Consider the following 24,678-nt stretch of genomic DNA (forward strand, 5'->3'; position numbering starts at 1 on the left):
GTCGCCCAAATCGAAACACCTTAAGGCTGGTCCACACCGCCCCAACAAAACACCAACAGACTGAACAAAACCAACTGCTGGTGTTTGTTAGGACGACGCGAACTGGCGTGTATAATTAATCGCAGGTCACCGACTCTTGTTGTCTTTTCAAAGGGAAGAGAGTTTGAAGCACTGGGAAGTCAACTGGCTAAATCGGTGAGAAGAGAAAAATATTGACTTGAAAGGGCTTTCCCGCATTTCTCCGTTACAGGATCCAGGCTGGTTCTCTCCCCTAGACCAGTCTAACCTCAGAGCTTCCCCTGTGTCCTCTTTACCACCATGAGCGATCGGCATGCCACCAATGAGGCTTTGGAATATATGAATAAAGTGTGTTCCCTAGTTTGGCTTTTCTCCCGCTGCTCCTCAAATACACATGCATGACACACCCTATCCAACCACGCTGAACCCATCTATGTTCTTATTACGTATTTCCATAAGCTTTTAATGTAGGATTTCTAATATCCCATTGGAGAGTCTGAGGTGCCTTCCTTATGCTGAGCTGTTTTCTTTATTTCCATTCAAACTGCATGTTAATCAAAAGCGTATTACCGCTCTCTTGTTCTTTTGAATGATGGTGTGCTGTAACCTGAAGCCAACCACATCCTTAATTCTCCACAGTTAAACTCTTAGTCATTCTTTTTCACTGATCCTTAAGTAATTTTATGTGCCTCCTTTTATTATTGGGAGATTAAAGAGCTGTCTTTTCCAATATGTCATTTTTGAGTTTGATTTGTGATTTGTTCATGCATTTTTCTCTTACAGACATGGAGAAGACATGATAGTTACACCATTTGCACAGGTTAGTAGTAGCGTGGGTAATGAAAATGAAAAGCTTGCATAGTCTGACATTAATAGGCCATTAGAGGCTTTGCGTCATGTGGTTTCAGATGACCACTCTTTTAAGGAACATGGCAGTTTGACTCTACACCCCCTATATTTTAAAGAGAGATTAATCTCCTAATATTCACTAGTGACTTTTTTTGTGTAAGTGAAGTGTGCTGCCTTTGGCATTGGCGGGAACAGCCCTTCCGCTCTTATGCAGCTTGCTTTACGTGGGATTTGCGTCACCACTGTACTCGGTTTACAAAACAGGCTAGGAATCCAATACCGCATTTGTCGATATGGATGCTGACAGATGAGAAATCTGCATGGCTTTGGAAATCAGATACCCTTCATGTCCTTTTGAAACTCCAAAAGAGCTGCGGAAGTTAGGACAAACTAGGTGTTTTAAGCAAATCCTTCATTTACTAGGTCACCTCTTTATGTAACATTTATTCTCTGTCACTCACAATCTTGTTTTCAAGTAATAAGAGATTAACTGCATAAGATATTAAGACTTCCAAATTTTGCTGGATAATAATAATACAGTCAAAAATACTGATAACCCAATACATAAATGTTTGCTAAAATATGAAGCTGTAGATAAAAAAGAACGTACTAAGGATGTGTTTTTGGCATGAACCTACAATATTGTTCTTCTCATAGGTCCTTGCCAGCTTGAGGACTGTGCGGAGCAACTTTGCCGTATTGACCCATCAGCAAGACCGTGTCCCGAGCAAGTAAGCCTTTTTACAGTCCCAGTAAATCCCTATTCAGATGCTTTTTAAGTCATATTTGATCTTATAAACCACTACAGGAGGTCCACTGGAAACAACCCACCATCCATGTGCAAGACAAGCCTGCCAGGTTAGACAATAAACTCTTGTAGAAAAGCAAAACAGTACGACATTTCTTTTAATTACATATGATCATGAACGTGCTTCAGTAGTCATGAATGTATTAATTGTATTTTGCAGAGGAGCCGTTTCAGAAGCTGGCAGTGGAGACTCTAGATGAGCTAGACTGGTGTCTCGAACAGCTCGAAACTCTCAAGACACGCCATTCAGTCAGTGAGATGGCATCCACCAAGGTAGATCTTCTAAAATAAAAGATGATTCCTCTTTGTCACCCAGGGACTTGCTTAAGCACTAATAACAATCTAACACAATTCATCAGCACTTGCTGAAAACAGAAGCCAAATACTCAACATGCCTCTGTATGAATTACACATCGGAACGGGAATCATGCATGTTCTGAATCGCTCCCCTCCCCCAACCACATCGTGTGCTGAAAAATGTGAATGAGAGTGGAGTCATGGATGAATCTGGCCCCCCACCCCCTCTATCTCCCCCCAATCCTACTCTGGGTTTCAGAGATGTGACTCGTGATTAGCCCACCCACGCAGCAACCACGTGCACGAGGATACATACTCTCACACACATATGAACACGTAACGTATCTAATAACCCTGCTCTGGCTGAGGTGAAAAATATATAACTGAGCGTGCAAAAACCTTTCAGAGTATTTAGGTTAAAATAACTTTATATTTCTTTTTGTCATCAACTTTTGCAGTGCCATATTGCCATACTAGATCCTGTAAGAATGGCTAGTCATGGGGCGAGCTAAACTGCAACATATCTGTAATATTTATTTTTTGAAAAAGTTTTCATTAATGTAAATAATCAAATATTCTGTGTAAACTTATGCATTTTGTCATATTTAGTTAATGTTATTATAAATAATGAAGATGAATGAAATTGCTGAATTGTACATTAAAAGTTTTGGTTCAGTAAGATTTTTTCTTTTTAGATTTTTAGAAGGTCTTTTATGCTCACCAAGGCTGCATTTATTTGATAAAAAACAGTAATAACTTTATAATGTAATTTATTCCTGTGATGGCAAAACTGAATTTGATCCTTCAGAAATCATTCTAATATGCTGATTTGTTGCTCGAGAAACATTTCTTATCATTATTATCATCGTCAATATTGAAATCAGATATGCTGCTTAATATTTTTGTGGAAACCTAGGTTGATTTTTGATGAATACAAAGTTTAATAGAACAGCATTTATTTCAAATAGAAACCTTTTGCAACAGTATAAATGTCACTTTTGATCAAGTTAATACATAAATCTTAATGACCCCATACATTTGAACATTTAATTCAATATACAATATAACTAATAACTGTATGAGTTATAAGTATTAATAAAACACCAGCAACAACATGACAGTAGATGCAAAGCATAAAGCTTTTCATCTTCAAACCAAGTGCACATGGTGCAGCCCCAGCCCCCTGTATCCACCCCATCCAGCCCCTGCATGTGCTATGGAGCCGTGAGCCAATCAGATGCCTCCCCTCGACCCAGTCTCTGTCGCAAAACTCATCTGATTGGCTAGCGTGTGGCAGAGAGTAGGGAGCTATACCTGCTGGGAGGGAGAGAGAGGGCTGCTGGGAGGAGCCTGATCTCTATGTTTACACATGAATCAGGCAGAGTAGGAGAGCAGAGCATGCGGCAGCGATGCAAACTCTCTCCAGTCAGCGGCACACGCTCTCAGCCCGCCACAGGTGCAGCCCATGGCAGCTGGAGCTCCCGGTGCTGGGCTGAGCTCTGCAGTGCCGCCGTGTGCGGTGTGGACCGTTAGACTGCTGTGGAACCGGGGAGCTCGGGCAATCTGGACCGGAGCACAGAACGTGTCTGTAGCATGTGCACTGGCCAGAGGGAGCTTCTGTTTTGTTCAAGCTTCATTTTGTGCTGAAATGCCAGACGTCAGTTGCTTGCTGTCTTTTTCGTGGATGTGTGTTCAGGTAAGGCTTGTGTTGTGATTCTTTCATTTGGCAGCATCATGCTGGGAAGAAGCTCTTGCATTGTTTTTATTTGAAGTTGGGAGGGACACTCTATAAATCATAGATGGTGCAGAGTGTTGGTGTGAGGATGTCAGTCTGGGTGTGTTTCTGATGTCCCTGTCTGTGTGTGTGTGTGTGTGTGTGTGTGTGTGTGTGTGTGTGTGTGTGTGGTTGGGGGGGTGGGCTGCTACTGTACTACTGTACGTTTTGCTGCCTCAGTCGGAAGTGTTTCATCCTGAAACCTCGTGTATGATTACATAATAGCACTACACAGATGAAAGGCACTCTTGCTGCTTGGTCCAGCCCCTAATCTTGGATGCCTGTAGCTGCTGAATGAAGGGTTGCTACCACTCTGAATGCAGCTATATTCAGATCTGAGCAAGTCGTGTGATGTTTCACACTTTAACTTTTCTTAATTAAACATGTAACACATATTTGTGGAGAAATGTTGTTGAATAAAAGTGTTTTGGTCTCAAAAGATTCAATAGGGCATTGTATGGAAATATGAAAATGAATTGTGTGGCTTTATTAAAAATTAATTACAGGTTTTTGATTATCAAAGTGTACGTATTTTCTTGTTGTGTCTTGTTCTACAGTTCAAAAGGATGCTGAATCGAGAGCTAACCCAGTTGTCAGAGACTAGCAAGTCAGGAAACCAGGTCTCAGAGTTCATCTCCAGCATCTTCTTAGGTAAAATCAACTAGTGGAAAATCCTTAATTTTGTATTTTTTCTTTTTTTTTTTTTTTATTTAATACAAATTATTTCATTTCAGATTATACTATTGGCACAACACAAAAATATTATTATTTGTTGGGAAAAAATAAAAAAAAGTTTATATTTTTTATATTTAAAAAAAAAATATATATATATATATATATTAGTTTTAGTCATTTTTGTACTTCAACTTTTTAAATTTCCATGTAATATTTATATTTTATTTTATTTCAGCTTTATTACAATTACCAAATACAGTAGTTCTAGTTTTAGTTAACAGTAACACTGCTTTAAAGACAACATTCGCTCAAGCTGGAGGGATGGACTCAAATCCATGTTATCCAGCATGATTTAAGAATGTCGAGAATAAGAATTTGAGAATGAAGAGTATTTTGTGCATCAATGGAAGCAGAAAATGTTGACCTAAAATGGCCAATGTCACAAATTTCCTTCAGATTTGGTTAGTGACTCAATCATTTTACATCATAATGTTTCTCTGTTTTAAATCCTACAACTTTCTATTTATTCCCAGGTTTTCAATGCTCATTTAATGAGCTGTGTCATCGCATGTAGTTATAAAAATGAATCTGTGTTGCAGAGAAGCAACATGATATGGAGATTATGTCCCCACCAACCAAGGAGAAGGAGAAGAAAAAGCGGCCCATGTCTCAAATCAGTGGAGTGAAGAAACCCACACACAGCTCCAGCGTCGCAGCTTCCAGCATCCCACGCTTTGGCATCAGCACTGACCAGGAAGATCTGCTGGCCAAGGTGAGCTCTCACGGAGAGTAAAACACCCTATCAGCAACTAAAACCACCACAGTTAACATGGAGTTTATCTGCGGTAATTATAACAAACTTCAATACTGTTTTTAATTGCATCCAACTCCCTTTTACAGGAGTTAGAGGACTTTGACAAATGGGGTGTGGATATTTTCAAGATATCCAAGTATTCTGGCAACCGACCGCTAACGGTAGCAATGTACACAACCTTTCAGGTACAAAATGGGGAATAAAAAAACTTTACTCATGTAGTTTTGGTCAAACCATGACTATAACAAGTGTCCTGAACCTGTAATCCACAGGAAAGAGACCTGTTGAAATCCTTTAAAATTCCTGTAGACACATTCATTACCTACATGATGGCATTGGAGGAGAACTATCACTCAGATGTTGCGTACCATAATAGCATCCATGCAGCTGATGTGGTCCAGTCCACCAATGTCCTGCTCTCCACCCCTGCCCTTGAGGTTTGTCTCAATCAACTCCCTTTTTATCATCTGCTCATTAGTCTCTGAAGCAATGTGTTTCATATGTGGAATTCTGTTTTGCTAGGCTGTATTCACCGACCTTGAGATCTTGGCCGCAATGTTTGCTAGTGCGATACATGACGTGGACCACCCCGGAGTGTCCAACCAGTTCCTCATCAACACAAGTGAGTGGCCGTGGTGGAGCAACAGCAACTTGTCATTGTGGTTACACACTGTGTTGTTTACTAAGAGCCTAATACTTTTCTTTAGACTCAGAGTTGGCTCTTATGTACAACGATTCCTCTGTTCTGGAGAACCACCACCTGGCTGTTGGCTTCAAACTGCTGCAGGAAGAAAACTGTGACATTTTCCAGAACCTGACCAAGAAACAGAGGCAGTCTCTACGCAAAATGGTCATTGACATGGTGAGGAAATGGAGACAATGACAAATCTTTGAGGCTGTGATGAAGAGGTCCAAGCCTGAGAACTACAATCAACACATGGTTTTATTTATTTACTGTGTGTATAACTCTTTACAGGTACTAGCCACTGATATGTCAAAGCATATGAACCTCTTAGCGGATCTCAAGACCATGGTAGAGACCAAGAAGGTGACAAGTCTGGGCGTGCTACTGTTAGACAACTATTCTGATCGCATACAGGTATACTTTGAGATTCTGTGGAGCAAAGACATTTTATATTGATACAAATTAAAAGTCCATGATTAAAAATGTATGGTTAATCAAATACTTAGGTTCTTCAGAACATGGTGCATTGCGCTGACCTGAGCAACCCAACAAAGCCCCTGGAGCTGTACCGTCAGTGGACCGATCGCATCATGGTGGAGTTTTTTACTCAGGGGGACCGAGAGAGAGATAAGGGTATGGAGATCAGCCCCATGTGTGACAAACACAATGCTTCCATTGAGAAATCACAGGTGAGTGAGGGCAAATGATATGCCGCAAACAGTCTTTGAAGGCTTTGGGCCTCATTTTGCCATTTAGATTTATAGTTTTATAATATAATTTTTGTTAAATCATTAATCATAATATAATATAATATAATATAATATAATATAATATAATATAATATAATATAATATAATATAATATAATATAATATAATATAATATAATATAAATTTGTGTTAAGAATAATTTACATTAATTTAAATAAAGCTTAAATAAAATTAAATATAAATATTATATAAAAAACATGACATTAAAAAACTTAGACGACAATTAGAAATGTTGCTTTGGCAACTAACTAAAATAAAATAAGTTAAAGTACTAAAAGTACTTTAAAACTGAAATAAAAAATAAATTAAAGCTAAATAGAAAAAAAAACTACCAATACTAATAAAAAAGACAAATGTACATAAAAATACTAAAACTTAAACTTGAAAATGAAAACTGAAAATATTCAACTATCCATATATTTTATCATTTTATATATATTGCCTATATATATATATATATATATATATATATATATATATATATATATATATATATATATATATATATATAGAGAGAGAGAGAGAGAGAGAGATACTATATCTATAAGTTATATGAGTACCACATACAGTTATTAGTGAAAATCCACTTTTTGTAAAATGATGATACAAACTTATATTTACTGCGTATGCCTCATCCATCAGGTTGGCTTTATTGACTACATTGTGCACCCACTGTGGGAGACCTGGGCGGATCTGGTTCACCCTGATGCCCAGGAGATTCTCGACACGCTGGAGGACAATCGTGAGTGGTACCAGAGCATGATCCCTCACAGTCCCACTTCCACTCCTGAGGACAAGGGCGGTATGGTTGGGATGGGAGCGATGGGTGGAGGCATTGCCTCAGCGGGGGAGAAATTCCAATTCGAACTGACCTTGGAAGAGGAAGGGGAGTCTGACGTTGAAAGTCCGGTGGACGAAGACTTCACTACCATTGCACAGGATTCCTCCAGGACAGATCCAGAAGGCAAACATCCATCTTTGGCTCCCCGCACACAGCACGCCAACCTGACCACCCGCTCCCCTGGCTGCAGGACAATGTCTTTTAAGATGGGCGAGCCCCCAGACAGTGAAGATGAAGATAGAGAACTTGACCAAGAAGGGAAAAACGTGTCGTGTCTGCGTCTGGGAACATAACACTAGTGCACTTTGTCATTTAGTTTTTGTTTTATTTCATACCTCTTCTTTACCACCTACCTATCCCTCTCCATCCCATTCTTAGCTTCCTCGGGCAGAGGCGACACAGTGCAGGAGAGCAAAGGAGAGGCAGAAAAGCTTCCATGGGACATTTTTTATACAGTAGTCACCTTGCACTGGAGAGAACTCCTACTCAACGGACTGTCTAACCATGAAGCTTTCTTCATTCTCAGTTTCATGACTTCAGCATGCCGTTTGGCTTTACTGTCATGCAGTCTAAGCGTAAAACTGCCTGTGATACGGACTGAGAGGAAATGTACTCAAATGTCTTCCGGTGACATCCCAGGTTTAAAGTTAACAAACAAGTGGACCTTTGAGAGCCGTCCGAACATATTGATTGGTAAACAGGACACTTTTTATGTGAGACGTATGTGCACTAAAATGTTTTTTTTTTTTAAAGATACACTGTTGACTTAAAGCTGGTCTATTAGGTATTAGCTGAACAAAAACAACCTAACCTTAACACAACAGAACATCTCAGGATTCAAAGAAACGATTGCTTTCATGTAGCAAACAGCTTGAGGGTACCCACATAGTGACCGCCGTCTTCCTTGGATCGCTATAAAATCTGTAGACTGAAGTCGAGCCATGATTGTGATCTTTTGTATTTGTATGTGACGCCACCTAGTGCTTAATAGTGGAACTGGAGCCACATTTATAGGATTTACCACTCCAGCCGTACACCGTGGCTTTGTATTGTTGTTCCTTTGCACAGATGATTCTCATTATAATTTTTAACTTAAAACCCTTCTCACCTGTATTTGTAGAAATGCTGCTTTAATTTATGGCATTCACATGGTTTACATATGCTTCTCATTTATTTTTCTATTCTGCTTCATCCAAAGCATGAGCGTATAAGCATTAATATGTCGTATGTCACGGTTTTAAAGCGGCTTGCTTCTGATATAATAGGTAGCACTTTAGAGATATCTTTGTCATTGCCAAACGTTGCTCCATCAGTAAGGGCTGGAGTCATTATTAACGTACAGAAGACAAGGATTGGCTGTGGTCAGCAGGGTAACCAGCATGTGTACGCGCCCTGTAAGGTGGTCTCTGGAAGGCTGGGCTAGATCGGAAACCCACATTAGCTGTATAGGAAGTGATCGGTGTCCTTAAACCACATGTGTACTTTCTCTCTGTTTCTGTGCTGGTCACACTGAAAATATGAGGTATATTAACATCTTTTCAAATGTATGATGTCTAAACAAAAGTGAACATTTTGTTCTTAAACGAGAGCTGTGAGCTGCAAGAGAAATGAAGTTGTCTAACACATAAAGCCAAAGTTAGTTTTCTGTGCCAGACCTTTTGTGTTCTTTTGTTTTCAGTGATTGATCAGTGCTCTGCTCTTCACAGGGACATAGCCAATGACAGTACAAGTGCCAAGCAAGCATGATCCATGCTGTACTGTAATTTCCATTTTGCCACTGGCTAATTTCCATCAATGACATCTACTACTGTCAGCAGCATACTGATTTGATCACTTCTTTATTCAAAACTGTTGTTTTGTCAAGCTGAAATTTTATTTAAGATTATTCATAACAGTTTTCAAGTCTTTCTGACTCAATGTGCTCATTGTAAGTCAGATTGTTTATGTCCTTTTTATACCATGGTATGAATTTTAATATTGGATACAGTGAATCTTTGTATGTAAATGGATTACAGTAAATGGGGCTTTTAATTATTGGCTACATGTTGATCTTAATGTCAGTCTGTGCTCTTTACAACAATGTTTCGTGTGGTGAAAGAAAGGCTGAGTGGCCATGAAAGGTTTCGACTGACTGTACATGGCACACATGTGTTTGGTCTCTTTCTGTCACAGTTCTGACAATCCCAACAGTACTGTTTACCACTACAACGCTGTTACTAATGTTGCTGTGATTGTTTTCCTGTTCCCAATGCCAATAAACGAAGAATATTATTAGTAAGCTGGACTCTTATGTGGAGTGTTATATGGTAAGGTAACGTGTAACGTGCAGTAACGTGTAACTACGGCACTGTAAAATAAAGTGTTACCAAAAAAACATAATTATGACATAAGTTTGCACCTTTTATGTCATAATTCCAACTGTTTCTCTCGTAATTTCGACTTTTTGCTCATTATTTCGACCTTTTGTCATAACTTATGTCATTATTTTGACTTTATGATGTCATAATGAAATTATTTATGAACCGTAATAAATTATAATAAAATGGGCTTTCATAGTATTAAACAAAAACGTCTAAAAATGTTGCTTCATGCATCCAAAATACCGCTAAGTCGCTAAGGTGACCGAGCGAGCTTGTGATTAGCTCATCCACATGTCAATCATTGTTTAGCACCGCCCCCCCAGCTGACTCCCGTCGAGTGACGAAAGCACGAACGCAGGTGCACAGGCTGGGAACTGCATCCAACCACACCAAATAAACCTCCTCTTACGGTAAGCTGGGCTTTCTCTGGCAACATCATGCCGCTTAATTTTGCGTTTATTTCGAAATGTTCAAGAAGTCGCGTAGAAACGTCAGGAAATAAATGGTTTTAATTTAAAAACAGCGTAACCTTCATTTGACATCGCTAACTGGGGTGGCTCATAAACAGCCTCTGCTGTATAATCCATCGCTGCATGCTAAAACATGTCAACTGGCTTTTGACACTCACCACTGTCGCTGACAGTTATGATGGATGCTATCTGTTTGATCGATGCGGTGTTAGTCACTCACTGACCCGAATGGAAATGGAAATCAGTCCCTGTGTTAAGCGGATAGATGCTAACCAGAGCTCTGCGGACTTAACCATTATCAGCCATACAGCAGCCAGCAGAATCGCTCTCACAGGCTGCCGTTTATAGCAAACGTAGCAGCACTTCTCATACGCAACGGTTTCCTGCTCTAATCTTGTACGCCAAGCCTGAACCATATGTTTGAATTAAGCCTTGATGTGTCTGCTTAGGTGGCCCGATTAATTCTGAAAAGAGCAGGAATGAACATTCAGAGGTTGGTTTGTTCCTAAAATGGGAAAGAAACCCCTTGGACTTCCACTACAAAATGGAAATATTGGAATAATCTTCCTCTGACAACGTTGTGTGCTCAGTTTCAGACAGCTAGCTAAGCCGGCACAAAACCTTTAAAATCCCTGGCTACACTGACTGCCTAGCTAGCTCAATCCAGAAGGATACAGGGATAGTGCCAGTTACACCCTCTATTCAATGTGAATTTGAATTGTAATTCAGCAAACAGACTGAATAGGAAATCATATTTGTTTCAACATATTGCCAGGAACCGTTTCTGATGCCATTGTGCAATACATATTGAATTGTTTATGAATAATCAACCTTGTAGTTATTTAAGTTGTCCTATCTAATTGCTCCCATGGTAAATGTTTAGAGAATACACATCAATGACTTCAGTTCCACATGAAATGATTCAGTTTATTGGGAAAGACTCATTATCCTGCAGTTATTTGTTTCTACTTTTCAGTTATGCAAATGAATGCCTCTTTGCATTCACTAAAATAACCTGCTGTCATAAATTGTGTGGCTGTGTTAATCTGCAATACTGAATTACCATATTGTGTATTCTCAAAGAGAATATGAAATGGCTCAGTCTGTCTCAAGTTGTCCAAAAATAATACAGTTGGTTGCTTGACTATTTTACGTTTTTCAAATGTATTTTTTATTACCTCTATGCATTAGTAATGCAAAATGCAAGTCTTTTTTTGGCCAAATTGTGATATCTGCCTATTGAAATATGATCTGGGCAATTATGCTATGAGGCTAACAATATTTATTTTACAGAAGAATATCATAAAGGACTTATTTCTGTGAAATAGTTCCTGTCTAGTCCACCACCAGAGAAAATTAACCCAAAAGTTAGGGTATTTTTTAAAAATGTCACTTTCTCACCCCCCCATTACAAAAATTAAAAGAAGCATGCACATTATACTTACCAAGGTACCCCCTAAAAAGTAGACTCAAATGCTTTCCATTATAAACTGACTTTTAATGAAATTTGATGTATAGTACAGTAAGGCCTTGTTTACACCTGGTATTAAGATGCGCTTTGGTCGATCGGATCACAAGTAGACGAGGGAGAGACATACCCATTTACGCCTTATGTTTTAATCCTTCTCTTTTGTCCACTTTCAACCACTTCTGTTCTGATTTCTTCAAAGGGATGGTCTATGGGAGTGTAAATATATGGACTTTTTTAGATCTTTCGATCTAATGGACAAAATATGCACGCGCAATTTACATATGAACTTTCCCAGAGACAATGGAAAAACATACAGAGAGCATCAGCTTTCATTTCTGCTCTGACATCCTCAAGACTATGTTAGAAATCAGGAATGGTGAGAAAACTGCTCGGTACGTTCAGACTAGCGCGCTTCCCGTAATGTTTACACATTAAGTCAGTAGGCGGAGAGTAGACGGTGTTTTGTGGCTGTTCGAACACATTCAACCACTTGAGCGTTTACACTACGAAAGCAATCCAGTCGAATGCGATTTCTACTACCTCTGGAAATGGACAAGCTCAAAAGGATTTAGACAGCCCTTTTACAGCTGTATTTAGCGTCATCCACTTGTGATCCAATCAACCCAAACGCATCTTAATACCAGGTGAAAACAGGGCCTAGATGTACCTTGAATGTCTTTGTTTCAAGGAGCTTGGGCCAACCTGAGCTGAGATGTTAAACAAAGTAAAATAATAATAATAAAAAAGTGCTTTTTTTCCTATTGCATACAACAAAAAAGGAAGCAAGCAAGCAACCTCCAATGTACAACTGGGGATGGATTGAATCAAATATGTCATATGGAAGTAAAATGGTTTGTGAAGGCTGTTAACATGTATGGTATGAAAATAGAATAGAATTTTAAGAATGATCTTTCTTTGGCAGTGAATCTGTTTCATTGTTGCAGATGGCCTCAGCAAATGATGCTCGATATGGACAAAAAGAGTCTACGGATCAGAATTTTGATTACATGTTTAAGATCCTGATCATTGGTAACAGCAGTGTCGGAAAAACCAGTTTCCTGTTCCGCTATGCTGATGACTCCTTCACACCTGCTTTCGTCAGCACTGTTGGCATTGACTTCAAAGTGAAGACCATCTATCGGAATGACAAGAGGATAAAGCTCCAAATATGGGTGAGGAGTTTATCGAAAGCTTCCTATCAATTTAAGTGTTTTTTTCTGCTTGAGTCTGGAGTTTTGTGTTAGAGCTGTATTTCATTGATTTTGGTTAAGGGTGTTTTATTGATAGAACCAAGACATTTTCACTCCAACTACTGTATATTTCAGGACACTGCTGGGCAGGAGAGGTACAGGACCATCACCACTGCATACTATCGTGGAGCTATGGGCTTCATTCTTATGTATGACATCACCAATGGGGATTCCTTTAATGCCGTTCAGGACTGGTACGATAGTGCTTATTTTTGTCTGTATTTCATAAAATCGATACATTTGCAAAGGTATGACCTAGTTTCTGTCAAACTGCAGGCTGTCCTGAGAGCATACACTATTTTTGCAACAACCTGGTGTGATGTGATATGATTCCAGCCACTTGTAATTTATCCACAGATTCCACACTAAATGCAAAATTGCTACACAACATGACACAATCACAGCGAGTCAAAACATCTGTGATGTTCAAAGTCAGCATGAAATGAAAATTCACCCTATTTTCTAAATGAATGTTATTAATCTTAATGTGTACAATTCTTCCTTGTAATCTTTTTTTTTTTTTTTTTTAATTTGACCTCACCTAATGTTTTTATCAAAATTGCACATATCAATCAATATTGATATGTATATGTAATGAAACAAACTTCTCTCTGGTGACGAATGATGGGGTTCCCCAATCATTTAGTCCACTTAAACCACAATCACTCCACAATCGACTGCAAGCTTGCATTTATCTACCTTAATTTTTGAGTGCAGTGCCCACATCATAAAATCCAATGAAAAACTGATGGATAGAACCAAGTCCCCGCCCTACTTCTTTCTTTTCTTTTAATAAAAGAAAAGGTGTAGTGAGTAAATATTAGCGGCATCTAGCGGTGAGGTTGTGAACTGCAACCAACGACACTCACCCCTCCCTTTCGAAAAAAAATAGAGAAGCTACGGTGGCCGTCTGGCTGACACAAGACAAAGATGTCGTCTACTGTGACAGCAGAGAGTACATTAGCCAGTCAAGCAATGAGGTTTCTTCTTGCTTCTAACAAAGAACGGTCTCTGCTTCCAATAAACCAGATGACTACTACTACTACTACTTCTTTGTGTGTATTCAATGTAGTGACGATGCAAGCTGCCTCTAAAAACACAAATGATTCAGAAGGACAACAACATAGTGACTAAATGCACTCTGTAGAGCAGTTTGTCCATTTAGGACTGCTGTAGAAACATGTCGGCACATAATGGCGACTTAACCTTTAAGGGGACCTGCTGTGTTTTTACATAGAAATGGCTCATTCTAAGGCAAGGGCGTCCAAGCTCGGTCCTGGAGGGCCACTGTCCTGCAAAGTTTAACTCCAACTTGCCTCAACACACCTGCCTGGAAGTTTGTAGTATGCCTAATTAGACCTTGATTATCTGGTTCAGGTGTGTTTAATTGGGGTTGGAGCTAAACTCTGCAGGACAGTGGCCCTCCAGGACCGAGTTTGGACACCCCTGTTCTAAGGTAATAAAAACATAACGGTTCATTATGTAAGGTCTTTATACACATTTCTGTCAGTAGGTCCTCCCAAATTTTACACACATTGCACCTTTAATTAAACTTGGATGTACCTCACAATACTGAAGAAAAGATCTAGCGCTACATCCATTTCATCGCAACTTGAATACGTGGAGCGGGACTTTAGACCAATGAGATTTCAGGATGGGCAGGGCTAACAAACACAATGTCACAGAAATAGAACCAAACAGTGTTGTGGAAAGTTACGTTTAAAAGTAATGCATTACAATATTGCTTTATTCCCTGAAAGAAGAAACTCATTGCGTTACTTATTTAGTTTTCATGGAAAGTAATGCATTAATTTACTTTTGTGTTACTTTTCCGCTACTTTTTCTTACCTGGGATGGGCTTGCTTGTTTGTTTTTAATAACAAAAAAAGTTATATTTTTGGCAAATGTAAAGGCCCTTTTGTACCAAAAGTGAAATTAATAAGCCTCAGGTTGAAGGAAATGCAAATTCATGCCTGTGCAGTAGGGGGCACAGCTCAAACAAACCATTCTGGATTGCAGAAGAATAGGATGCAGGAGAAGAAATTTTAACATTCTTATTCCGCCTTCACATGCTATCAGAAATCTGATAATTCCCACTTCTGAAGTCGTGATTACAAGCGCATCGCATTCAAGTTTCGAAATGGGAGGGCGTTCATGTACAATTTTTACCTAGCTTTACCAGCTTACCACATTTAGTCTTGAACTACAATAACGATTATGTTCACACAGCACACACAACACCTCTGCACTTTTGATTTCTCTCATCATGGGGACAGAAGACCTGTCAGTCAATAAATAGGAAAACAGAGTAACTTGCACTACTTGTTTGAAAAAATAACAATTAAAAGTAACTCGCTTTACTTATGCATTATCCCGGACACTGGAAGCAAACAATGATAAAATATCATGGCACTTTTCTTGGTTGCTGCTGGTTAGGACAAGATCTCAGATTTACACAGAAAGACAGTTATAATCACTTCTTGCTTTACCACATCATGTCTGGAACACAAGGACACAATGTCAAAAGCATTTAGTTTGTGCATTTTTAAATGTAATTTGTCTGGTTTTTATTTAATTGTTATGAAACTATATATATATTTTTGTTTGCCTTTTATTTTAAGGTGACATAGTTACATTGTACTTACTCAAATAAGTAATAATAATTAACTACATGTACTTAATATAGGGTTTGGTTTAGGGTTATTTACTTGTAATTATGCATAATTTACTGTTATTACTATAGTAAGTACATGTAGTAACGTGTAACTACATCACCTTAAAATAAAGTGTTACCTTATTTTTTAATTATTAAGTTGAATTTCGTTTTAATTGTTATTTATTAATTTTATTTTTTATTTAATTTACAGTAGTAATTATGCAGTTCAAATGCTTTTTCCTAATGACCTCTTATTTTCTTCTTAGGTCCACACAGATTAAGACATATTCATGGGACAATGCTCAAGTGCTGCTGGTGGGAAATAAGTGTGACATGGAAGACGAGAGAGTGGTTGCTTCAGAAAGAGGAAGACAGCTGTCTGAACAGTTAGGTGAGTTTTCCTGAACAGAATGTTATTTACACTTTTGCATCTAAGATATTCCTTCATATGCAGGATGTTTGTCTATAGCTCTTATTTTGAGTTTTTTTTTTTATTTTATTGCTCTTTCACCTCTTTTAACTGTAACAGGCTTTGAGTTTTTTGAGGCCAGTGCCAAGGACAACATCAACGTGAAGCAGACATTTGAGCGTCTCGTGGACATAATCTGTGAGAGGATGTCCGAGAACCTGGAGTCGGCAGATCCGTCCATCGTTGGAAACAAGCAGGGCCCTCAGCTTAATGAGCAGCCACAGCGCTCCACCAAGGACTGCGCTTGCTAAGGGTCGCTTTCAACCTGTCAACCATTCCCCTGCAGATCGAACAATGGACCGCTCAATGAAGGAAGGCTTCGGTAAGAGAAGAGCTGATGGGATGCGGCTGAGAGCCTGCCATCTCTCTGTCACTTTTGTGAGGTTGACATCAGCGCATTTGTGTTTTTCTGATTACGTTGGTATTAGTAGCCAATGCTCCTCTCATCTCATAATAATTTAACAGCATCTTTATAGTACTTTTTGACTACATTTCTGAAAAATTATAAGTATATTTTGTGTCAAATGAATTCCAACGTGAAATTTTCATGACCATTTTTTATGTATGTTTTGGGTTTCATCAAAGTCAAATTCACACAAATATTCTTAATACATTGCCAAGAGATATTTTATTCTTTTCTAAACCGACCAATATACAGTGGACCAGACTCTTGTGTGGAAACTATCAGCATAAAGGCTTATCCCAAGATAGATAGTTTGAATGAATCCTAAGCTTGACTGTTTCATAAAGTACTGTTTCACTCTTTTATTTATTTATTTATTTTGTTAAAGAGTGAAAACTGAATGAAAACACTCATTTGCTCCCTATTACTTTTAAATAACAGCAGGTGTATTTTGTAAAACATATTATATAAGTAAAAATGGTATATGTTTAATAATAGATGTAATTAGGAAGAAATAACTATGATGTGCTTAATTGCTTCTTGTTTTTGTAATATGAAGGAATTAATGAATTTAAGTGGTTTTTCAGTTACATGTGCTGCTTTTACTCCGGTTCCTCCAAATGGTGGACTCCTAATTTTCCCACGTGTGAGTGTCTGTGTGCATGTTAGTATGTCATCCTAGTATATATATTTAGTTTCTACAGGCTGAAAACACAATAAAAGCTTTAATAAAGAGAAACTTGTTCAAATAAAAGCAGCTAGTGTGTTTCTGGACAAGTTTGTATTTTAAAAAAAGACAGTAATATTAAAACAAAAAGGCATTGGAAACACTTTAAATACTGCAAAGATATTAATTTGTTACCTGGTTGAATATGCACCATTAATTGATCACGTGCGTCAGTTAAATCACTAGATTGTTATTAAATATGTTCATTTATTGCTTTATTTATTGCTTATTTATTTACATGCGTTTTATTGGTGTATGTGTTCTGCGTTAGATCAAGACGACTACTGCTATTCTTATAGAACAGGCATGGATCCCTGAAATGTCTCACTTTTATCATTCAGTTTTAAACACAAAAGAGGATGAATGTTTGAAAACCTTGTGTCTGTAGAACTACCATGTGCTTATTTTCCCTATGCAATTTAGAAGCTTTGTTATACCAAATAGTCACTGAATATGCAGGGACGCTGTGTTTGTAAGGTGCGTAATTTATACCCTCCATTTATAAACTGTTTACAGTCCGTCCTAAACAAATGGCAAACCACTGGGATTTACTTTTTTTATACAGCGAAATTTGACACACTATTATGCTTTATATGTAGAGTAATCACTGTTAAAGTACTAGTCATATTAGTTTGAAAAGCAGAAGTTTTGGTTTTGATACTCTTTTTGTAGTTTGGCAGTTTGAGTTTTGTTCGTTTGTTTTGTAAATTGTACAATAGTTATCCAATTCCCACACTATGACATGTCTTTTTATTTCAAGAAAATAAAACATTAGTGATGTACATCATATAATGCTGTTTTTCACCCTGGGAGAGAATGGGTAGAATAAATCACTGTATTAGCAACTGGTATAAGCAGGACACTCAAATGTTATGAGTTTTATTCTGAATGAAATGGCCACATGCATCTGTTTGAGTTAAATAAAAAGCTGTGTTTGAAATCTTTTGTGACTTACTGTCATTGGTATTGACCTCTTACCTTTATTTGTGATGTAATCAGGGCTGCTGCTGGACAAATGGATGCCCCAAGGTGTGATGGTTTGTTTGTAAAGATAGATTTGCTTAGTTTATATTGAAAGTGTATTATGTTTTAATAAACAGTGTTGGGGGAAAGTTACTTTTAAAAGTAATGCATTACAATATACGTTACTACCAGGGGCGTAAATCACGTTATTACCACGAGCGTAACCCCCAAACAAACCCCCCCATAAACCATTGTAAATAAATGATATATACTTAAAATAATTGTGTAAGTAGCAAAGCAATACAAATGCAAATGCAAACGGGCGTTTTAAGTTTAGAAACATTTTGCCGGCGGGAGAGAACAGTTCAGATGAGTTCCAGTAAGTAGGCTGTCAAGGCTGTTTTATTCAGAAACATCGGATGAAGTGAGTATTTTCTCTTTAATACAGACGAAGCTGAGTAATTAGTCATAACAAACAAAAAAAAAAAAACGATGATAACTGATGATTTTTTTTCCCGTGAGTCCGCTATGTTAGCGATTATAATGTTACCTAGCTTGTTTGCTAGCTTGTTTACTATAGCTTGTTGGACCACACCAACAACAACTAACATTGTGATAAGCATATGTGCGAACTGTAATAAGGCTAATAGATTTACTGTTGTGTGTTGGGTTTTGTTCAATGTGTATTCATCGTATTTTGGTGACTTGGTTGTAGCCTAAACAACTTCAAAAATATTCCAGTAGGCTAAATAAAATGGTTTTGAACAAGAATATTTTGGTCAATTTAGTCAGTTTTTTCATTGAACCAAAGAAAAACATTAAACATAATGGCACAGTCTCCATGCTACACTAATAATAGTAGTAAGGTTTTCTTCTGTGTTACATTACATATATTCTTTATAAGTAAAATTTTGGCTGTATTATTTGTGTCCCCTTCAAAAATTGCTACTGTCAGATGAAATTTACGCCCCTGGTTACTACCTTAAAAAATATAACTAATTGTTTTACTTAGATACTTTTTAATGTAAAGTAATGCATTACGTTACTTTTGTGTTACTTTTTCTCATTTGGGCTGGGCTTGCTTGCTTGTTTTTTTTATAACATCTAGGTCAGCAGTAAAGATATTGGTTAATAAAGTAAGATTAAAGGTGCCCTAGATTCAAAAATTGAATTTACCTTGGCATAGTTAAATAACAAGAGTTCAGTACATGGAAATGACATACATTGAGTTTCAAACACCATTGTTTCCTCCTTATATAAATCTCATTTGTTTAAACGACCTCCGAAGAACAGGCGAATCTCAACATAACACCGACTGTTACGTAACAGTCGGGGTGTACGCCCCAATATTTGCATAATGCCAGCCCATGTTCCCAACATTATGAAAGGCATTAGACAAGGGCAGCCATTTAACGTCTGGAGCTGCACACAGCCGAATCATCAGACTAGGTAAGCAAGAACAATGGCAGAACAAAAAAAAATGGCAGATGGAGCAATAATAACTGACATGATCCATGATAGCATGATATTTTTACTGATATTTGTAAATTGTCTTTCTAAATGTTTCGTTAGCATGTTGCTAATGTACTGTTAAATGTGGTTAAAGTTACCATCGTTTCTTACTGTATTCACGGAGACAAGAGCCGTCGCTATTTTCATTTTTTAAACACTTGCAGTCTGTATAATGCATAAATACAACTTCATTCTTTATAAATCTCTCCAACAGTGTAGCATTAGCTGTTAGCCACGGAGGACAGCCTCAAATTCACTCAGAATAAAACTTTAACATCCAAATAAATACTTTACTCACATAATTCGAAGCATGCATACAGCGTGCATGACGAACATCTTGTAAAGATCCATTTGAGGGTTATATTAGCTGTGTGAACTTTGTAAATGCGCTGTAATATAGTCGACAGCTCATGTGGCAGGGAGCACGCGATTTAAGGGGACGGCGCCGAGTGTAAATCAGTGCATTGTTAATGATGCCCCAAAATAGGCAATTAAAAAAATTAATTTAAAAAAATCTATGGGGTATTTTGAGCTGAAACTTCACAGACACATTCAGGAGACACCTTAGACTTATATTACATCTTGTGAAAAAGCATTCTTGGGCACCTTTAAAACAAAGTACATTTGAGTTTAACATATTTAATTGTGGGTTTGCGTGATAAAGTTTACATTTCACTTTTTTTATTCATTTTGAGGAATACTGAATCTGTTTTTGTGCAAGTGAGACAAGTAAATGACTGCTCACACTTAGTCTAGAACTACAATAACCATCATGTTCATACAACACACACAACACCTCTGCACTTATTCTGGATTTCTCTCAACATGGGTACAGGAGTGCTGACAGTCAATAAATGGGAAAACAACTTGCGTTACTTATTTTAAAAAATATATTTTCTTTTAAATTTAAAAAGAAATGCGATACTTTACTAGTTACTTGAAAAAAGTAATCTGATTACGTAACTCGCGTTACTCGTAATGCGTTACCCCCAACACTGGTAAGAAACAACCAAGAGTTTGATAACATACTCTGTGTCTTCAGATTAATTATTTTTTGATGAAGTATGAATGACAAGTACACAGATGCTAAATGAAGAGAGTCTTGGGAATTGAAATCATCCACGTGTTCAACGTACTGTATAAATTACCTTCTTTCCGAGCCTCGTCACATAATCTAAACATTTTGTTGAGATACGCACAGATTCATGGATGAACGTTGCAGTGAATTTACAAGTGGAGGCCTACAGAAACCTGTTAAAACAAACGTTCTGCATTATATTACAACTTGTACAATATGGCTGCATTCAGCTCTTGTTTTCAAATGGATAATAACGCTGATGTCTATAGCATTTGTGACGGACAGATGATTATGTCATCCACTGTTAAAAGGAGTTTTTTTGAAGTTTCTTGGGGACAACATGATTCTTCACTCTGTATGGACGGGTTTTCTGCGGTCGTGGAGGACGGTTATACACACGTGACTCCAACAGAAGAACTTTACCACACACAGAATGGACAGATACAAGGAGAAAGGATTATGTTCAATGGCTCAAACACAGATAGACCCATTTATCTGCAGTCCAGCGAGATCACGAGCATGTCAAGGTTCACCTGCCATTGGCAGGAGCGACAGTGCTGTAAGAAAACCTACTGCACAATGAATGAGCTTATCTCTCATCTGACAGCAGAGCATGTTAATGTGTCAGGACAATCCAGTTACATTTGTTTATGGGAAGATTGTTCCCGTAAAAGGAATCCATTCAAGGCTAAGTACAAACTGATCAATCACCTAAGAGTCCACACAGGTGAAAAGCCCTTCCAGTGCTCCTTCGGATGTGGAAGAGAGTTTGCACGGGCGGAAAACCTGAAAATTCATGAAAGGACACATACAGGTGACACTTTATTTGTTATTGCTGCTTTTTTTTTCTTTTTGTTGATGTTACATTAAGAGATTTTAATTTTCATAATGTCATTTAATTTTCATAATCTTCTTTTGTTCCAGGTGAAAAACCTTTCAGATGCCCTTTTGAGGCCTGTGAAAGGCGTTTTGCAAACAGCAGTGATAAACAAAAGCATATACGTGTCCACGCACCTGACAAACAATATATTTGCATGTACTGCAATAAATCATACTCTCATGCCAGCTCCCTCAGAAAACACACAAAGGTAAATTAGAACTGACATTTTCTATGATTTTGTTTTAATTGTATAAGTGGTTTTACACACCCTGTTTGTATCCAAATTGTGCTGACATAACATTTTAAATGTACTTTGTGATTCAATAAGTTAGTGTTAATTAAGTTATAATTAGCCTACTTTAACTCTCTGCATTTCTATCTTTTCTATCTCTCTTTCATCACTGCAGGTTCATCTGCCAGTCATGGAATCCACCCAGAACTACAGTTATGACACCAGCTATAAAGATCCAGCCTTTTTCAAATAATGTTTTAAAGATGTGCTCTAAAATTTAACATTAATTTTTCATATCCGTTTTTGTCAACATGTGAAAATGATGTTCCACACCTAATAAATAATTATATATTATGATAATTATAAAATTTAATAATGTACACAGAGAAAAACAATTACTGTACTTTGATGTATTATGCAGCAATGAAATTAAATAATATTATTTACACTGTAAAAAACTGGCAGCTGTGATTACAAAAATGTAAACATATTATTTACAGAACACCCTGTTAATTTTACAATTTAAAACTGAAATTTAAATTTAAAACTGAAATATATATATATATATATATATATATATATATACACACATATATATATATATATATATATATATGTACATATGTATATGTGTGTATATATATATATATACATATATATATAAAATCCATTTAAATGTAAATCCAACAGCTCTTTATTGCTGAATTAGCAAGTCCATGCTGCTAATAAAATAAAATCTATTTTATACTTTTAACATAAAAGTAAAGAGAAATCCACATGAAGAATCACAGGTCATCACAAGTAGTTATAATATATGGAAGACTTTATATTGAAGATTAATATATGCACATTGGACACAGCGTCATACACAAATACAAAACAGCATCATGGTAACAAATGACATTAAAATAATGCAATAAACATTAATTTAACAACATAAGATGAAACATAAAATCCTATAACTGATAATAAAAAAAATAATTATTTAAATTAATAAACATGAAATGTGAAGTGTCACACAGGGAATTTTGGGAATTTCAGTTTATAGCTTTTCACTGTAAATTATAAGATGATTTTTTTTTTCTTCCAAAAACTAATAAAAACTGTAAAATTTAACATTATTTTACTGTAAAATTACATGACATGTAAGATTAGATCTATTACAGTTTTCCCTGTATATATTAAGGGAACTAATATATTAAAAACATAATCTTTGGCAACTAAAAACAGTTGGCATGTCAGTAGATCTTAAGTTGCATGTCAAAACAGCATGATGTGATAATCAGACATGAATTATTTAAATGTACAACCTGTCAAAACTCTTAACAGTGTCAAACATGTTTTAAAGGATTAGTCCACTTTTAAATACACTTTTCCTGATAAATTTACTCACCCACAAGTCATCCAAGATGTTCATGTCTTTCTTTCGGTCATTTTCGAAAAAAATACAACCGTTCATGCTTTATAAACAAAATATCGCCTTGAACGTACTTTCCGCTTCCGCATTCTTCATAACGCTTACGCTGAATGTCCTACGCCTTCCCTATTCTACTTACGGAACGAACGCGGCGCCAGTTTCGTTTTTTTTCCGTAACTTGAATAGGGAAGGCGTATGACATTCAGCGTAAAGGGGGTCGCACACCGGACGCGAAGCTCGGCGCCGCGCCGCGCAGCGCCACGCCGCGTCTCAGGTATCTCACACCGGACGCGCACATTCTATACGCGCGAGCTCAATTTTGAATCGGCTTCTGACAGAAGAGCTGCACGATGAGTTCTTACTTTATTTATTTTTTTATTTTTTTTATTTGAATTGAATAATAGCTGACTTTTGAAGGTTCATTAATGAAGATCACATTATGTCTGTTATTGTTTTGTTGTATCGGTTGTCTAGGCAACTGTTACATTGTAGCAATATTATTTAACTAACGTTAACTAGCTAGTCCGAGTAAAAACGTTAGCAAAACAAGTTATTTCGGTAACACTTTACAATAAAGTTTCATTTGTTATCATAGTTAATGTATTAGGTTAACTAACATGAACTATGAGCATTTGTTACAGTATTTATTAAGCTTTGTTAACTTAATGTTAGTTAAAAAACAGTTGTTCTTTGTTCATGTTAGTTCAGTGCATTAACTAATGTTAAATACAACTTTGATTTTAATAATGTATTAGTAAATGTTGTAATTAACTTAAACAAAGATTAATAAAGGCTGTATAAGTGCAGTTCATTATTAGTTCATGATAACTAATGTATAATAATATATAATATATTTAATATTTCGTATTTTGTGGGGATTTCACAGTACTAAAGAATATTAACTTCTAAATTATGCAGTATTCAACAGACATAATTACATTATATTATATATTTATCCAATGTAGACTATGAAGGTTTTTGAATGGCCTGTTTTTTATGTCCTCCTCAAACAGATCAAATATTGACGGACAACAAAAAAAACTGCTGCACTGCTACTTTTACGTCGAAGACTGAAAAATAGAGGCAATCGAATTTGCCTGTGCTTTGTTATTTCGCATCACTGAGGTTAGTGTATGGAAAAATGGCACAAAAGAGCAAAATAATATATTAGAAAGGGCTACGTTTATTATACATTTTCCCCAAATATGTTTAGACCTTACTCAAGCTGTTGAACTCAGAATGTAAAACAAGTGTATCTTG

The 24,678-nt window shown here is 37.0% G+C and overlaps 3 protein-coding genes across 6 annotated transcripts in view; all 3 read left to right on the forward strand.

The window, feature by feature from the left end:
• pde4ca (phosphodiesterase 4C, cAMP-specific a) overlaps positions 1–9,808 on the forward strand; it is a 54,074-nt gene extending 44,266 nt beyond the window's left edge. For 3 of the 4 annotated variants that reach the window (XM_048164890.1, XM_048164892.1, XM_048164891.1), the window contains 13 exons: positions 802–838; positions 1,525–1,598; positions 1,676–1,725; positions 1,836–1,948; positions 4,304–4,397; positions 5,021–5,193; positions 5,322–5,420; positions 5,508–5,672; positions 5,758–5,857; positions 5,943–6,097; positions 6,212–6,334; positions 6,427–6,609; positions 7,332–9,808. In XM_048164890.1, coding sequence (XP_048020847.1) covers positions 802–838; positions 1,525–1,598; positions 1,676–1,725; positions 1,836–1,948; positions 4,304–4,397; positions 5,021–5,193; positions 5,322–5,420; positions 5,508–5,672; positions 5,758–5,857; positions 5,943–6,097; positions 6,212–6,334; positions 6,427–6,609; positions 7,332–7,823 — 1,858 coding nt within the window. In that variant the 3' untranslated portion in view covers positions 7,824–9,808. Of the gene's footprint in view, positions 1–801; positions 839–1,524; positions 1,599–1,675; positions 1,726–1,835; positions 1,949–2,862; positions 3,669–4,303; positions 4,398–5,020; positions 5,194–5,321; positions 5,421–5,507; positions 5,673–5,757; positions 5,858–5,942; positions 6,098–6,211; positions 6,335–6,426; positions 6,610–7,331 lie in introns of those variants that run through there. The other variant, XM_048164893.1, reaches the window with a different exon arrangement.
• Positions 9,809–10,143: 335 nt separating this feature from the next.
• On the forward strand, positions 10,144–18,276 carry rab3aa (RAB3A, member RAS oncogene family, a). The gene is made up of 5 exons (XM_048164896.1): positions 10,144–10,300; positions 12,776–13,003; positions 13,157–13,275; positions 16,004–16,128; positions 16,267–18,276. The coding sequence occupies exons 2-5, from the start codon at positions 12,776–12,778 to the stop codon at positions 16,455–16,457; spliced, it is 663 nt and encodes a 220-aa protein (XP_048020853.1). The 5' UTR covers positions 10,144–10,300; the 3' UTR covers positions 16,458–18,276.
• Positions 18,277–20,805: 2,529 nt separating this feature from the next.
• Positions 20,806–22,339, forward strand: LOC125251810 (zinc finger protein ZIC 1). The gene is made up of 3 exons (XM_048164894.1): positions 20,806–21,703; positions 21,814–21,977; positions 22,177–22,339. The coding sequence occupies exons 1-3, from the start codon at positions 21,106–21,108 to the stop codon at positions 22,252–22,254; spliced, it is 840 nt and encodes a 279-aa protein (XP_048020851.1). The 5' UTR covers positions 20,806–21,105; the 3' UTR covers positions 22,255–22,339.
• Positions 22,340–24,678: the final 2,339 nt, after the last annotated feature.

This window comes from Megalobrama amblycephala, linkage group LG17 (assembly GCF_018812025.1).
Source record: "Megalobrama amblycephala isolate DHTTF-2021 linkage group LG17, ASM1881202v1, whole genome shotgun sequence".
Classification (NCBI taxonomy): Eukaryota; Metazoa; Chordata; class Actinopteri; order Cypriniformes; family Xenocyprididae; genus Megalobrama; species Megalobrama amblycephala.